The following is a 17,572-nucleotide window of genomic DNA, read 5'->3' as shown; positions in this document are numbered from 1 at the left end:
AGCCCTTTGTTCCCCTATGCAATCAAAATCCCACAGAAAGAGCTGCCTGGACTTTTTTCCAATTGCTTTCCTTCCATTCACTCTTAAGCACACAGTGTAACCAAGCTTTCGATCTCACCAACTCCAAAAGAACTACTCTTGACAAGGTTATCAATGACCCTATTAAATATAATGTGAATTCCCAGACTACTTCTACACCTATGGACAGCATTTGAAATGACTCTCTTCCTTGACAAACTTTTCTCCTTTGGCTTCTGGGACTGAAATTCTCTTGGTTTCCTCATCTCACTGATAAATCCTCCTTTATTCTATGGTTTAATATTAAAGTGCCCTAGAGCTCAGGCCTTGGCCCTCTTTGTATTCATTCATCTCTGGTGATCTCATCCTGGCTTTTAAATATTATCTTTATGTTAACAACTTCCAAATATATAGCTTCCAAAGTTCAGACTTGTACAATCCAAGTATTTCCAATTATACATCCAACAGATCTCTAAAACTCAATATGGCTAAAACTTGAACTTTCTTTTAACCCTAAATCTGCCTCACCAAACCCTACCCATCTCAACTGAATGCAAATCCATCTTTCCAGTTATTCAGTCCCAAACCTTGGAGTTAATTTGACTCCTATCTTTCTTTCATGTCCTCCATCCAATTCATCAGGACATACTAATGGCTCTACTTTTATTTTATTTTTTTAAATAGTCAGCTAAGGTATTGTTTATTAATTATTTATTAAATTTATTTTGTTATGTTAGTCACCATACAACACATCATTAGTTTTTGATGTAATGATCCACGATTCATTGTCTTCATATAACACCCAGTGCTCCATGCACTACATCCCTCCTTAATACCCATCATCGGGCTAGCCCATACCCCCACCCCCCACCTCTAAAACCCTCAGTTTGTTTCTCAGAGTCCATAATCTCTCATGCTTCATCTCTCCCTCCGATTTCCCCCCCTTCATTTTTCCCTTCCTCCTCCTAATGTCCTCCATGCTTTTCTTTATGTTCCACAAATAAGTGAAACCATATGATAATTGACTTTCTCTACTGGACTTATTTCACTTAGCATCATCTCCTCCAGTCCCATCCATGTTGATGTAAAAGTTGGGTATTCATCCTTTCTGATGGCTGAGTAATATTCCATTGTATATATGGACCACATCTTCTTTATCCATTCGTCTGTGGAAGGGCATCTCAGCTCTTTCCACAGTTTGGCTATTGCGGACATTGCTGCTATGAACACTGGGGTGCATAAGGCCCTTCTTTTCACTACATCTGTGTCTTTGACCTAAATATCCAGTAGTGCAACTGCTGGGTCATAGGGTAGCTCTATTTTTAATTTTCTGAGGAACTTCCACACTGTTTTCCAAAGTGGCTATACCAACTTGCATTCCCACCAACAGTATAAGAGGGTTCCCTTCTCCACAACCTCTCCAACGTTTGTTGTTTCTTGCCTTGTCAATTTTTGCCATTCTAACTGGTGAAAGGTGGTATCTCAATGTGGTTTTGATTTGGATTTCCATGATGGCTAATGATGATGAACATTTTTTTCATGTGTCTGTTAGCCATTTGTTTGTCTTCTTTGGAGAAGTGTCTGTTCATGTCTACTGCCCATTTTTTGATGTGGCTGTTTTTTGGGTGTTGAGTTTGAGAAGTTCTAGATCCTGGATACCAGCCCTTTATCTGTAGTGTCACTTGCAAATATCTTCTCCCATTCTGTGGGTTGCCTCTTTGTTTTGTTGACTATTTCCTTTGCTGTGCAGAGGCTTTTTATCTTGATGAAGGCCCAAAAGTTCATTTTTGCTTTTTGTTTCACTAGCCTTTGGAAATGAATCTTGAAAGAAGTTGCTGTGACCAATGTCAAAGAGATTACGGCCTGTGTTCTCCTCTAGGATTTTGATGGATTTCTGTCCCACATTGAAGTCTTTCATCCATTTTGAGTTTATCTTTGTGAATGGTGTTAGAGAATGGTTGAGTTTCATTCTTCTGTATATAGCTGTCCAATTTTCCCAGCACCATTTATTGAAGAGACTGTTTTTTTTCTACTGCATATTTTTTCCTGCTTTGTCGAAGATTATTTGACCACAGAGTTGAGGGTCCATATCTGGGCTTTCTATTCTGTTCCATTGGTGTATATGTCTTTGTGCCAGTACCATGCTGTCTTGGTGATCACTGCTTTGTAATATAGCTTGAAATCAGGCAATGTGATGACCCCACCTTTGTTTTTCTTTTTCAACATTTCCTTGGCGATTCTGGGTCTTTTCTGATTCCATACAAATTTTAGGATTGTTTGTTCCAGCACTTTGAAAAAGTGGAATTTTGATTGGGATGGCACTGAAGTTATAGATTGCTCTGGGTACCACAGACATTTTAACAATGTTTATTCTTCCGATCCATGAGCATGGAATGTTTTTCCATCTTTTTGTGTCTTCTCCAATCTCTTTCATGAGTGTTCTGTAGTTCCTAGAGTATAGATCCTTTACCTCTTTGGTTAGGTTATTTCGAGGTATCTTATGGTTTTTGGTGCTATTGTAAATGGAATTGTTTCTCTAATTTCTCTTTCTACAGCTGCATTGTTAGTGTATAAGAAAGCAAACTGATTTCTGTGCATTGACTTTGTATCCTGCCACATTACTGAATTGCTGTATGAGTTCTAGTAATTTGGGGGTGGAGTCTTTTGGATTTTCCACATAAAGTATCATGTCATCTGCAAAGAGAGAGAATTTGACTTCTTCTTTGCCAATGTGAATACCTTTTATTTCTTTTTGTCATCTGATTGCTGTTGCTAGGACTTCTAGTACTATGTTGAACAATAGTGGTGAGAGTGGGCATCCTTGTCGTGTTCCTGATCTTAAGGGAAAGGCTCTCAGCTTTTCCCCACTGAGGATGATATTTGCTGTGGGTTTTCCGTAGTTGGATTTTATGAACTTGGGGAATGTTCCCTCTATCCATATACTCTGAAGAGTTTTAATCAGGAAAGGATGCTGTATTTGGTCAAATGCTTTTTCTGCATCAATTGAGAGGACCATATGGTTCTTCTCTCTCCTCTTATTAATGGGTTCTATCACACTGATTAATTTGTGAATGTTGAACCACCTTTGCATCCCGGGGATAAATCCTAATTGGTCGTGATGGGTGATCCTTTTAATGTATTGTTGGATCCCATTAGCTAGGATTTTGTTGAGGATTTGGGAATCCATATTCATCAGGGATATCAGTCTGAAATTCTCCTTTTTGATGGGGTCTTTGCCTGGTTTGGGGATTAAGGTAATGCTGGCCTCATATAATGAGTCTGGAAGCTTTCCTTCTATTTTTTGAAACAGCTTCAGGAGAATAGGCATTATTTCTTCTTTGAATGTTTGGTAGAATTCCCAGGGAATCCATCAGGCCCTGGACTCTTGTTTTTTGGGAGGTTTTTGATCACTGCTTCAATCTCGTTACTGGTTATTGGCCTATTCGGGTTGTCAATTTCTCCCTGTTTCAGTCTTGGGAGTTTATAGGTTTCCAGGAAGGCATCCATTTCATCCAGGTTGCTCAGTTTATTGGCATATAGTTGATAATAATTTCCAATAACTATTTCTATTTCCTTGGTGTTAGTCATGCTCTCTCCCCTTTCATTCATAATTTTATTAATTTGGGTCCTTTCTCTTTTCTTTTGGAAAGTCTGGCCAGTGGTTTATCAATCTTACTAATTCTTTCAAAGAACCAGCTTCTAGTTTCGTTGATCTGATCTGTGTTTCTGGTCTAATTCATTGATCTCTGCTCTAATCTTAATTATTTCTCTTCTAGTGCGTGGCTTAGGTATTGTTTGTTGCTTTTTCTCTAGTTCTTTATGGTGCAGAGTTAGTTGGTGAATTCAGGATTTTTCTATTTTTTTGAGTGAGGCTTGGATGGCTATGTATTTCCCCCTTAAGACTGCCTTTGCAGTATCCCACTGGTTTTGGACTGATGTGTTTTCATTCTCATTGGTTTCCATGAATTGTTTAAGTTCTTCTTTGATATCCTGGTTGACCCAAACATTCTTGAGCAGAGTGATCTTTAGCTTCCAAGTGTTTGAATTTTTCCAAATTTTTTCTTGTGATTGAGTTCCAGTTTTAAAGCATTATGGTCTGAGAATATGCAGGGAATAATCTCAATCTTTTGGTATCGGTTGAGACCTGATTTGTGACCCAGTATGTGGTCTATCCTGGAGAAAGTTCCATGTGTGCTCGAGAAGAATGAGTATTCTGTTGTTTTAGGGTGGAATGTTCTGTATATATCTATGAGGTCCATTTGGTCCCCTGTGTCATTCAAAGCTCTTGTTTCTTTGTTGATTTTCTGCTTAGATGATCTGTCTATTGCTGAGAGTGGAGTATTGAGGTCTCCTATAATTAACGTATTGTTATCAATATGACTCTTATTTTGGTTAACAGTTGGTTTATGTAGATGGCTGTTCCCATGTTGGGGGCGTAGATATTTACAATTGTTAAATCTTCTTGTTGGATAGACCCTTTAAGAATGATATAGTGTCTTTCTGCTCTCTAACTACAGTCTTTAGTTTAAAATCTAATTTGTCTGATGTAAGAATTGCTACCCCAGCTTTCTTTTGAGGTCCGTTGGCATGGAAGATGGATTTCCATCCCTTCACTTTCAGTCTGGATATATCTTTAGGTTCAAAATGAGTCTCTTATAGACGGCATAAGGATGGGTCCTTTTTATACAGTCTGCAACCCTGTGCTGTTTTATGGGAGCATTTAGGCCATTCACGTTGAGAGTGATTATTGAAAGATATGAATTTATTGTCATCATGTTGCCTGTGAAGACCTTCTTTTTATGGATTGTCCCTGTAAATTTCTGGAACCCCCCTTAATATTTCTTGCAGGGCCAGCTTAGTGGTCACATATTTCAATTTCTGCCAGTCTTGGAAGCTCTGCATCTCTCCATCCATTCTAAATGACAGCCTTGCCGGATAAAGTATTCTTGGCTGCATGTTCTTCTCGTTTAGTACCCTGAATATGTCTTGCCAGCCCTTTCTGGCTTGCCAGGTCTCTGTGGATAGGTCTGATGTTATTCTGATGTTTTCCCTCTGTATGTAAGGAATCTCTTCCCCCTAACTGCTCTTAAGATGGTTTCCTTGGTTCTAAGATTTGCGAGCTTTAATATTACATGCCGGGCTGTTGGCCTGTTTTCCTTGATCTTGGGAGGGGTCCTCTCTGCCTCTAGGACACGAATGTTTGTTTCATTCCCCAGATTAGGGAAGTTCTCAGCTATGATTTGCTCAAATATATCTTCTAGTTCTCTCTCTCTTCACCCCCTCAGGGATCCCAATAATTCTGACATTGGAACATTTCATGGTGTCACTTATTTCTCTGATTCTGTTTTCATGGATTCTGAGTTGTTTTTCCCTGGCCTCCTCTTTTCCCTTCTTGTCTATTAATTGGTCTTCTAAATCACTAATTCGTTCTTCTGCCTTGCTTACCCTGTTAGATTATCTAGATTAGATTGGATCTCACTGATAGCATTTTTAAGTTCTGCCAATTCAGCTTTCATTTCTGCCTTTAGAGACTCTACGTTGCCATTAATCCATTTCTCCATTCTAGCTATTGTCTTCACAATTGCTACCCTGAATTCCATCTGTGACATCTTGGTTATATCTGTATCCATTTGTAAATCTGTGGCATAAGTTATAGGCTCTGCGTCTTTCCTATTTTGGGGGTTCCTCCTCCTAGTCATTCTGTTGAGGGGTGGTTGAGGGAATGTACAGAGTCCAAATTATTGACCACAACCCAAGCAAGATGCACCTGTTTTCTAGGGACCTTAGGGTTGCTGGCCTCGTTTTCCTAGCCTGTCTTCTGGGGGAGGGGCCTGGTGCGCTGTTACTCAGGCAACCCTACTTGGGGAGAGTTGCCCTGCTCCCTGTGGCAGGGGATGGGCTCAGTGGGAACCAATTCTTTGGGGCTTTTGTTCTCTGGCGGCTTTCCGCATCTCTTCCCAGAGTCAGAGCAGAAGAGATCGTTTCCAACCCTCTGCCTCAGAGTAGAGAGATCGCAGTCTGTTCTTCAGTGAGCTCTCCAGGCCACGCTATCTCCATTTCTGTCTGTGCTGCTATAAACTGCAGCATCCTAGGTTGTGCGCCCCTCACCAGTGCTCCCAGTCCTCGCCTCCAGGTTGGGGCTTGTCTCTGCCCTTTGTGCTTCTAAAACTGCCAGCTGCCCCCAGTTCACATGCACGGTCCCGCCACTCTGGGTTTCTGCCCAGGGGGCTGCCCTAAAGTCCTTTCCCTGTTGCTACCGGTCTGCAAGTCTGTGCCCTGTCCCCAGCGTGGGAGGCTATTGCTCACCGGTGGTGTAGGATCCTGATGGTTTGGCTCCCTCCCCCTTCCATTTATCCTCTGGTATCTGCCTGTGGAATCACGGCTCCCCACTTCGTACCTCAAAACCAATTGCCTGTGATATTGTTTGTAGAGATCCAGATCTATCTTCTTACATCTCAGGCTGATTTCGTGGGTGTTCAGAGTGGCCTGGCAGATATCCAGCTCAATTCCGGGGACTGGCTAGAATAGGGTCCCCTACTCCTCCGCCATATTTTTCCCAACCATGGCTCTACTTTGAAATATATCCAAGATCTAACCAGTTTGTAGCACTTACACTGCCATTACCCTGATCTGAAGTACTATCACCTCTTACCTAGATTACTACAACAGTCTCATAACAAGTCTCTCTGGTTCCATCCTTATAGCTCTATAGCCTATTCTCAGCAAAACAAAATAAAACAAAACAAACAAAGGAACAAAAAAAGAAAAACATCTGGGACATTAACAAAGCTCTTTAATACTCTCTGAAGGTCTACTATATACCGGCCAGAATAACCCTTTTACAATATGTCACATCATGTCACATCTCTTCCCAAAATCCTGCAATACTTCCTTTCACTAAGAGTTAAAATCAAAGTCCTTATGGTGACTTCAACAAACCTATTACCTCTCTGATCTTACCTAACTATTCTCTCTCTTCAGTATTTCCAGTCATATTGGCTTCCTCATTGCTCCACAAACATCAAAGCACCCTCTTGCCTTTGCACTGACTGTTCCCTCTGCCTGGGAGTTCTTCCTTGAGAACTTTGCTGTCTCCCTCACCTCCAAGTCTTTGTAAACTTCTAACCTCCTCAATGAGGTCTACTGGCTGACCCTATACAATTCTGAATATGCTTTCTTCCCTGTTCTCCATGCAGCACTAATATTTTTTCTTTTATCCTTTGCAGTTATCACTTTCTTCCTCTATGATTTGCTTATCTGTAACATTTGTATTTGTTTCCCTGTACTCTTTTTAAGATTTATTTATTCTAGAGAGAGAGAAAGAGTGTGTGTGCACGAGTGTGGGGGAGGGGAAGTGGGAGAGAGAATCCTCACAGAGTCCCCGATGAGTATAGAGCCCAACTCAGGGCTCGATCCCAGGACCCTGAGATCATGCCTGACCTGAAATCCAGAGTCGGACACCCAACTGATTGAGCTACCAAGTGCCCCTCCCTGTACTCTTTTTAAAAATATAAAGTCCATGAGGCCAGAGATCATTGTTTTGTTCACTGTAGTATCCCAAGCACCTAGAACAATGCCTGCTACATTAACAGATGTACAACAAATATTTACTGAACGAATTTCATTCTCATAATAATGACCATATGAGGAAGGTGTTATATATTCTCATCCTATTTTGTAGATGGAGAAGTTGTAAGACTAGGGGCAGAGAGAGTAGGGAAGACTAAGTTTTTTATCCAATATTATCACACCACTGTCAAAATGCAGAGATAAAACTTGAACTAGTATCTGTGAATTTTCCAAACACTAGAACAGTAAATAACAAACCATTTCAAAAAATAAATCCCCCACACACATAAAAATCCTCACAGTACACAGTTAGGCAAAATTTCTTTTAATACTAAATATTATATTTATTGTTCACTATACCCTTATAAGGAAATCTTTTAATTTAAGAATATTCAGTTGATTTTTCCTCAGTGTTGGGCAAGTTGGCCTGTACTAGCATTTGACACACCAGAGGAATCAAACTTTATGGGCAACTTTAATATAAAAGTAATTCTATTCTGTCTAAATCATATTCCTGAATTTCTAAGACCTTTTATTAAGTAGACAACACACTGCTTAATTTCTTTTTTCCTGATTGTGGTTCAATTCTCTGTTTATATTATTATTAAATTTATGAAAAGGTTTAAGACAGAGAATTACATTTTCAGCTGAGAGGTGATGAACCTTTAAGAAACAAACTTGCACATGGAAGGGTTCTGTGATGGCTAATTTCTTTCTCTTTTTTAAAGATTTATTTATTTGAGAGAGAGAGAGAGCACACATGCAGGCAAGCTGGGGGAGGGGCAGGTGGAGAGAAGGAGTGAGAGAAGCTGACTCTGCTCAGAGGACGGAGCCCAAGGCGGGGCTCAATCTCATGACCCTGAGATCATGACCTGAGCCAAAATCAAGAGTCAGATGCTTAGCCAAAACTAAGCCACCCAGGTGCCCCTGTGCTGGTTAACTTCATGTGTCAATTGGCTAGGCCACAATACTCAAACATTTGGTCAAATACTATTTTATTTTATTTTTATTTTGGTCAGACACTATGTTAGATCTTTCTGTAAAGGTATTTTTTAGATGAGATTAACATTTCTTTAAAAAGATTTTATTTATTTGAGAGAGAGAGCATGAGCAGTGGGGAGGGGCAGAGGGAGAGGGAGAAGCAGACTCCCCACTGAGTAGGGAGCCCAACATGGGGCTCAATCCCAGGACCCTGGGATCATGACCTGAGCAGAAGGCAAATGTTTAACCAACTGAGCCACCCAGGCACCCCAGAGATTAACATTTAATAAAAAAAAAAGGGGGGGGAGGCAAACCACAAGAGACAATTATTAACGATAGAAAATAAACTTAGGGCTGCTGGAGGGGTGATGGGTGGGGGATGGGCATTAAGGAGGGCACTTGTGATGAGCATTGGGTGTTACACGTAAGTGAAGAATCACTGAATTCTACTCCTGAAACCAATATTACACTATATGTTAACTAACTAGAAATAAAAACTTGAAATAAACGAAAAAACAAGTAACATTTAAATCAGTAGGCTTTGAGTAAAGCCAATTAACCTGAATAATGTAAAGGTCACATCTAATCAGCGGAAAGCCATACTAGACCAAAGACTGACTGCCTCTGAATAAGAAGAATTCTGTCAGCAGACTGTCTCTGTACTTAACTACAACTCTCCCCTGAATCTCCAGCCTGCCAGCCTATCCCATCAGATTTTGGACTCATCAAGCCTCCACAATCATGTGAGCCAATTCCTTAAAACAAATCTCTCTTTCTCCCTCCAGATATCCTATTGGTTCTATTTCTCTGAAGAATCCTAATACAGGTTTACAAACAAAACTGTTTCTTTGTTCAAGAGCTATTAGTTCATTAAAAACACTCAGGAATGCAATGAGTCAAACCAGTGTTAATTATCTATGTTTTCCTATCAACAAAATACTGACAGTGTTATGAGCAAGGTTGAAACAAACAAACAAAAATCTGGGATACAATGCCATTACTGACCCTTGAAGAGTCAAGAGATTTGCTTTACGGCACAGGAAAACTATTATCACATACTATTGGTAATTCTAGAGTTGCAAAAGCTTTTTTCTCTTTGGCCCAAGGAATCCTTTGTTCAAGAGAAACCAGTCTTAGAATCCCCAAATGTTAAAGTCATTAAAAAAGAGATAGTTTGATATAAACAAGGTTAGGAAACTTTTCCAGCCCTCCTCCTAAAAAATAAGAAGTCCTTGAGGGAAACTGAGATACCATGACGTGCTACAGAGCCAAGTCTGAAAACTCATTTCATTGCTTTGTCCCCAATAAACCCAGTGAACCCTGTGTTGCCATGACTATCACCATCCTGGGCATTTTGCAGAAATAGAAATTAAATGATTTGGCCAAGGCTACAAAATTAGCTACTAGCCACGCTGAGGCCTTCTAACTTTGTCTTTTATTTTTTTGCAAATTTTATAAAAATTCAAAGCTATCTTTCTAAAACATGCAAACACTTGACCTGCACAATGTGGCAGGTCAGCAGAAGACACAAAAACTCACAACAGAACCTTGTAGTAGGGTTCCTATAGGTACATCTGCCTCTTTGGCAATCACTCCTGCTGACTTTATCACTCCTATGAGGAGAGGAAGATGAGGCTTTATTTGCCTGTAATATTGGCTCTACGCTAATGACCTAAATAGATTTTGTCCAGCACTAACAGAGCAGCAAATTAGGGCATCGAAACGTAAATTAAATTATAATTATTTATTTCTGGATAATAGATCTTTGGTAAAAGCTGCCTTCTTGAAATAAGGACAAAAAATATTTATATGCAACTTTGCTAAAAATGACATTTTTACTTTGAAACAGAAACGAGCAATTCAATGAAATGAACGGACAAGCAGGATTATTTCCTCCATTTGACAGAGCAGGAAACATTAAATGACTTATTCAGTGTCACACAGAAAAATGGGAGTGTCAAAACATCATCTAAGGTCCTAAGTCTAATCTATTAGAGTTTGAACTCTAGAAGGGCAGACACTCTCTCCTTTGAGTTCACTGCTGCCAGCACATGGCACAGCACCATGCATATCACTGGGGCTGATGCTTACTTATATCAGTGCTCATGCTCCAAACAAACATTAGGAAAACTAAGGTACTTAATGAAGAGGCAAAATGATAAATGGATAGCAGCTCCCTTTCATATCACAAACAAGGTTAATCCGTAATAAGAACCAAGAATGAAAGAGTTACAACAAAACAGTCAACAATGGATTACAGGCCAATATCACAGACTTACCCTGTCAACCTTTAAGATGACTATTTCCAATTTAACCTTCCCACTGCTTGAATAATTGTGTAGTCAGCATTTTTTCTATCACTGACTTTTTTATTCCTGCTCACAAATCTTGAGGAACTCCCTAGAAAAAAACATGGAGCTTCTTCCCACCAGCGATCAAAATCATACAAACCTCTGTCAGTTGTTTCAACTGTCTCTTGTTTTCACTTAATTCTTCTGATAGGTCACTCTTTTTCACTTGCAGTTCAGAGATTTCCTTTCTTAATGGATTCACTAGTTCATAGAACCGAATCTTTAAAAACAAAAATCAAATTAGGCAATTTTAGAATCCCTGTTACAATTAAAATTTATTAATTTATAGTACCCTCAATTATGAGTAATAAAAACATTCAGGTAACAAAAGGAAAGCATTGAGTTTTGCATTATATGCCTGTATAATCAAGTTTTGTTTGTACAAACAGTTATTAACTGACCCTGACCACTAATACTTTATTAAGGCTTAATGTTCAATTAAGTTTCCTCAAGGCCCAGATTCTCTATAATTCTCTACCCCGACACAGTCTCTTTCTTCTCTTCTATCTGTACTCCATGTACTACTTACTCCTCATCTCCCACCACTGCTGATTCCACCCTATCTGCTTGTTACTTCCTGAACACATTAAGTGCTTAAGTTTTGGTCGTATTTCCTCTGATAGAAGAATTCTTCCTACATACAAATGCATGGCTCATGCTTTCACTCCCTTCAGGTCACCCTATCAGTAAAGCCCTAATTCCTCTAATCTGATTTAAAATAGTACCCCCACCTGATGGCAGCTCCTAGTCTCATTCCTGCTCTTTTCTCCATAGCATTTATGACAAACATTCTGCATATTACTTTTAATTTATTGTCTGTGTTGCTCTGCTTGAATGAATGTAAGCTCACAAAGGCAGGAATTTTTGCCTGATTTGCACACTGCTCTCTCTTGCCTAAACACATGATAAGCCTACATCCCAGGTCCCTGGTGAAGCCCTACTGCTACCACTGCCAGGTAAGAGATAATCAGGAGGAATCTGGAGGGATCTTTCATATCACTACTTCCATTCAGTTCAGACCTCTTTTCTCACTCATGATTCTCTCAGAGGAATTTGTCTGCCCTAATCTAGTAAAGTGTTCCATTTGACAAATTCCTATAAGCTTAAGAAGCCATGAACAAATTAGGAGAGGGTAATTATGCCTATTTATTATATAGGCATGCAATCTGCAATTCCTTAATATGTTGCTGAACTGCAAGAGTACCACATCTGGTAAGAGGCTAGTCCTCAACACAATGAATTTGTGTATGACTAGTTAGGATAATACCATCTGCAAAAACAGAAGATGACAAAGAACATTAACAAACCAGAGAACAAAAATATGTGTAACTCCCACTTGTGGGATACTTGATACCTACTACGGATAAAGTCAAAACGACAGCCTGTGAGAGATTTGATATGTCTTGGACAGTACACTTTAGATAGAAAAAAATATATTTGAGCTACTTAAATAAAAAATGGACAAAAAGGAACACTTTGTTTTATGAGATCATTAATCCAGAAACGTTATGCAAATGAAAACCAAGAGTAGCAATCACCACTCCTGCAAAAATAATAGGTATATTTACTATATGTTTACTATGTTCTAAGCACTATGCTAAGCATTTCACACACATATTCACAGTTAATCTTCACATTACCTCAACAGAAAGGTACTATTATTATTATCAATCCTTTTACATATGAAAAAGTTCAAGCCTCTAAAGGTGAAATGACATCTATATATCACAAACCAGCAGTTCTCAATGTGTGGTTTGGGAACCCCTGGTTACCACCCCATCACTCTGAGACCCTTTCAGGTAATTCATAAGATTAAAATTATTTTCCTAATAATACTAAGATTTTTTCTGCTTGTTTTACTCTCATTGTCTTATGCCTGTTCAGTGGTGTTTGCCAGTGGCTACCTAATGTGTGGTGAGATCATCGCCTTTAAGGCTAATGGAATGTGTGCTTATGTATTCTTGTGTTTTAAAAATGTCTTAGTGTTAATTTCCAATATGGTAAATACTAATAGATAGGGCCCATATAAACAAAAGCTCCTTGGACGTAAAGGGATGCTGACATCAAAAAAATTGAGACTACGGCCATAGATGAATCCTATGTGTAGATCTGTATAACCAACACCGCAACAGATCCGAGCTAGATCACCAAGATCCCCTTCATCCTACCCCCTTCACAATCACACCAAGTCCTCTCTCCTCTACTACCCCCAGCCCCTGGCAACCACTAATCTGTTATCTCTATAAATTTCTCATTTTGGGTGAAAATATTATAAACCACCGGTTTATGATACAATGATTCATTTCTATGGACTGTGCAGCCATTAACTTCATTCACTATTTCCAGATCAAGGCCATAAAATAACAAAATAATTTATTAATTGGGTACTTGGAAGGTTAAGGCTATTACATAAATAGCAAGTTCTAATTTGAAAATATATGCAGTTTGTTTTTTTTTTTTAAATGATGCAACACACTTACAGATACATATTCAGGAATAGAAAGCTGATCTTCAGGAAAACTTTTTAGTTTCATATATTGCTCTTCTGTCAACTCAAAGTCACGCAGGTTTCGACGAACATCTCCCGCCTTCTCTCTTAGCTGAGTATTTGTCTCTTCTAGTTGTTTCTGTCTCAATAAAATAGTTTCCATTTCTTGTTTCATTAGTTCTTGATATTTTCTACATTAGGAAAGAATTTATGGCAAGCTTAAAGAAAACGTTCAGATTTAATTTTCTCAAAGTTACCTTTTACAGTAACATAAAAACAGGAAATGAGAAGCTCTCTGATGTTTTTGGCCCCAGCTGAATGCTTATTTATTTAAGCAGTTAAACATGAAATGACAATTCTATACTCATTACTACATGTGCAGCCACATAAACTGTTAAATAGAAAATTGATATTCTTAAAGAATAATTTTCAAAATTCAAATTATAAAATCATATATTTCCTTTGCTTAAGATTTAAATTTCTATATCTGTTTTAGACCCTACTCATCAAAATAATTTTCATTTCTTTCTGTCCAGGTACTTTAAAGTATACTGCTTGAAGATGGCAACACTGAACCACTGTAAAGCATTCATTCAACCAGTGAGGTGATGAAAGGAGTAATCTGTACATAATCATTCTCAAAGAATACATGTAGCAGACGTTGCCATCATTAGCTGCCTATTCGAAGATTCTGAGCAGGAAGGGACAATTGATTCTCTCCCCTTCCTACTGTATCACACCCATCAACATACAAACATGCTGTTACTTCTTCTATCTTAAAAAAAATGAACATTTCACTGCCCCCTTTGTTTGCTCCTCCATACAGCAAAACTTCTCAAAAGTTGTCTCTACTCACTGTCTGGTGCCCTTCCTCTTAAACCCATGCCAATTAGGTTTTTATCCTTCCTAATGAAATCTCAAGGTTGCCAATGACATCCAGATTGCTAATGATCAATTCTCAATTCTTCTCATCCATGACCAAAGATTACTTGACACAACTGATCTCTCCCTGTACACACTTTCTTCACCTGTCTTCCAAGTCACTATACTCTTGTCATTTTTCTCCCATTTTTCCATTGGTGTTTTCTCAGTCTCCTTTCTGGTTTGTCTTAATGTTAGGAGTACTTGGCTCTCTTCTCTCTCTGTATTTACTACCTTGGGGAATTCATCCAATCTTATGACTTAAATGTGTACTGTCTATATCCTAATGATTCCCAGATTTATATCTCTAGACCAAACTCTTCCAATACCTACACATGGATTTCTAATAAGACAACTCTAACAGAAGATGTCCCAAACTGAACTCTTGCTCTTCATTCATAAACCTCTTCCACTGTGGTTTTCCTATCTTAGTTGACAGCAACTCCACCCTTTCATTTATTCGAACAAAAATGTTGCCACAATCCCATCAGCTCAACCTTCAAAATATATTCAAAATCCAACAACCACTTTTTACTAATGTCAGCCATCAAGAGGATTAGTGCAATAGCCCCTCAACTGCCCTCTCAGCATCATGTAATCTGAGAAATGCCTCAAGAATTAGAGTAGAAGCCCTACCACTGAATGGAGTGGTTCCCAAAGTACTGTCGCCAGACCAGCAGCATCAGCATCACCTGAGAACTTGGTAGAAATACAGATTCTCAGGGCTCACCCCAAATCACAATATCAGAGGGTGAGACCCAACAATCCTTTTTAACAAGACCTCCAGATGGGTCTGATACATACTAAAGTTTCAGAACCAATGATCTAATGTTATAGTGCCTGGTAACTGGTGAGATAATTTTTTTTAAGTATCAGTTAAATAGTGAAATCTTACAAAGAGAGAAGATAAGCACTTTAACACATTTACTTCTAATTAACACATAGAAAGAAGCAGTCACTTGTCAAATTTTCTACATAGGGTTCAGATTTTTTAAATACAAAGGTATACTTTGTTTTTTGTGTAAATCATTGTTCATGATTGCCAAGTTCAATTTCTTTACCTTAAAGACACTTGGGAAGAAATATGAGAGGATGCTTTTTATGGACTTATTTGATTTTTGCTCCCAACTTTTAAATCTGTCTTGCTTTCACTTAATTTGATGACAGTTTTTTTTTAATCACTTACTTCTATTAAATTGTTTCAAAGAATTCATTATAGTTTTCATAAAGCAGCACATCTTTTTTTCATTCATATTTCATTGTTTACATAATTCTAAGGACAACTGTCATAGGCATATTTGAGAGTAAACACAGTGGAATCTTCCTAAGTACACAACTGAATTGGGAGAAAGAATGCAGGCAAAAAAGAAGATAATTTAAACTTGCAGAGTTAAATGGGCCATGAGATTTAGTGTGCTTTATAAAGCAAATGAAGAAAGGTTAATCCAGACAACAGCTTAAATGGTGGTGAGTTTAGAGAACTTCCATTGTCACTTATGGATCACTTACATCAGCAATGTTTGTTGAATGAATGCTGAATTTTGACTTTTTGTATTTTGTGTATTGTATCAAGTAACCTACTTTTTTGTTGGTATGGATGTAAAAGTTATTACCATCGCTCACTTAAAATTTCTCTCTTTTAGCTACAATTGCATGCATAAACAGGTAACGAAATTACTTGTAATGGCTAAATAGGTATTACTGTTTCTTAAAAACTTTCTTACCTGGCATCCTTTTGTTGAAAAGTCAACTGATTGTCTAATCTCAGTGTCAGTAGCTGCTTCTGGTGAAGTGCATCATTAAGTTTCTCCTCCAATTCTTCAATCTTAATGAAGAGAAAGAGGTAAATTATATGGTCAACTTTCAAATTTATCACTACAAAATGTCTGAAAAATACTCAATGTTAAAAAAAAAAAGAGAGAGAGAAAGCTTGGATAGAGGTTCTTCTGCAATGTTGTATTAACAAATTACAGTCTGTTCATACAAACGGTTTAAACTGCTGCCACATACATGGATTTTTTGCCAGGCTGTCATTAAGACTACTTTTTCCCCTTGGGTGCCTGGGTGGCTCAGTTGGTTAAGCGACTGCCTTCGGCTCAGGTCATGATCCTGGAGTTCTGGGATGGAGTCCCGCTTTGGGCTCCCTGCTCAGCAGGGAGTCTGCTTCTCCCTCTGACCCTCCCCACTCTCATACTCTCTGTCTCTCATTCTCTCTCTCACAAATAAATACAAAATCTTAAATAAATAAATAAATAAATAATAAATAAAAGTTCTTAAAAAAAAAAAGAGACTACTTTTCCCCCTTCACTCACTCTCACTGAGAAGCCCCCTAACATCTGGGATTTTATTTTGGTGCCTTGCCCAGGTGATTTTTTCCTTGCTAGACCCTGCATTTGTCCTTTTGATCCATAGATCTCCAAACGAATACTCCATGAGTGATGTCACAAATGTCCAAAAGAAAACGAGGCCTCAGCCTCACCTACTCGTACACTCCCTGGACCTCCCTAGTCTCCAACGCAAAAAACACCTGAGTCATGGTTGAGGTCTACTTCTCCCTCACAGCTTATTCTGACCAGACTCCATTTTGTTGTGGTTCTTGTTAAGTTCACTTCATAAATAGCTCTCAAAACTGCTCCATCCTCTTTGATACCCACTGACAAATCTTGTTAGACCCCCACCATCTCTCACCAGGAGTGTTTCCTTGTGTCCAGTTTTGTCAACCTCCAAATTTATCTTCCTTTAGCTTCCTTTTAAAAAATGTTAACAAAAATTTATTTCCCCAGTTTTAAATCCTTCAGAGGATCTTCACTGTTTTCGAAATCAATTTCAAACTTATGGCATAATGTACCAGTACTTCTTGATCTGGCCCTTACCAGCTCCTTCCTTCTCTGGTCACTAGCTTAAAAGTACACTCTGTTCCAGGAAAAATAAGTGCTTGCCTTTCTTCAAGTATGCTGTGGTCTCTCTTAAGCCTCTATGGACTTGGGTTTTGCTCTTAGTCTAATTAAAAAATTCTTTTCTCTTTTCCTTTCAACCCAGGTAATTCTTATTCATCTTTTAAAATAGATTAATTTAACAGCCAATCTTTAATATATTCAAGTGGATTCCTCTTGCATCAGCAAATTCCCCATCTCTACTGGATCATTCCTATCATTAAGCAAACTACTTCTATCATCCACTAAAAAGAACAACGAACAATATTCCCTTGATCACACCACTCCCTTTGCTAATGTACCGTTTCTCT

At 38.5% G+C, this 17,572-nt stretch overlaps 1 protein-coding gene across 3 annotated transcripts in view; it reads right to left on the bottom strand.

The window, feature by feature from the left end:
• The window catches only part of PIBF1 (progesterone immunomodulatory binding factor 1), a 231,209-nt gene that overhangs the window by 207,150 nt on the left and 6,487 nt on the right, over positions 1–17,572 (bottom strand). For all 3 annotated transcript variants that reach the window (XM_088021857.1, XM_088021859.1, XM_028106141.2), the window contains exons 3-5: positions 16,053–16,153; positions 13,400–13,598; positions 11,020–11,139 (exon numbers count right to left, since the gene is read on the bottom strand). In XM_088021857.1, the coding sequence (XP_087877983.1) occupies positions 11,020–11,139; positions 13,400–13,598; positions 16,053–16,153 (420 nt within the window). The remainder of the gene's footprint in view (positions 1–11,019; positions 11,140–13,399; positions 13,599–16,052; positions 16,154–17,572) is intronic.

This window comes from Eumetopias jubatus, unplaced genomic scaffold (genome assembly GCF_037043125.1).
Source record: "Eumetopias jubatus isolate StellerSeaLion01/CBP00866 unplaced genomic scaffold, mEumJub1_p1.0 scaffold_3, whole genome shotgun sequence".
NCBI classification, from domain to species: Eukaryota; Metazoa; Chordata; class Mammalia; order Carnivora; family Otariidae; genus Eumetopias; species Eumetopias jubatus.
The sequence above is the reverse complement of the archived record's forward strand: the minus strand, read 5'-3'. Positions and strand labels throughout refer to the sequence as shown.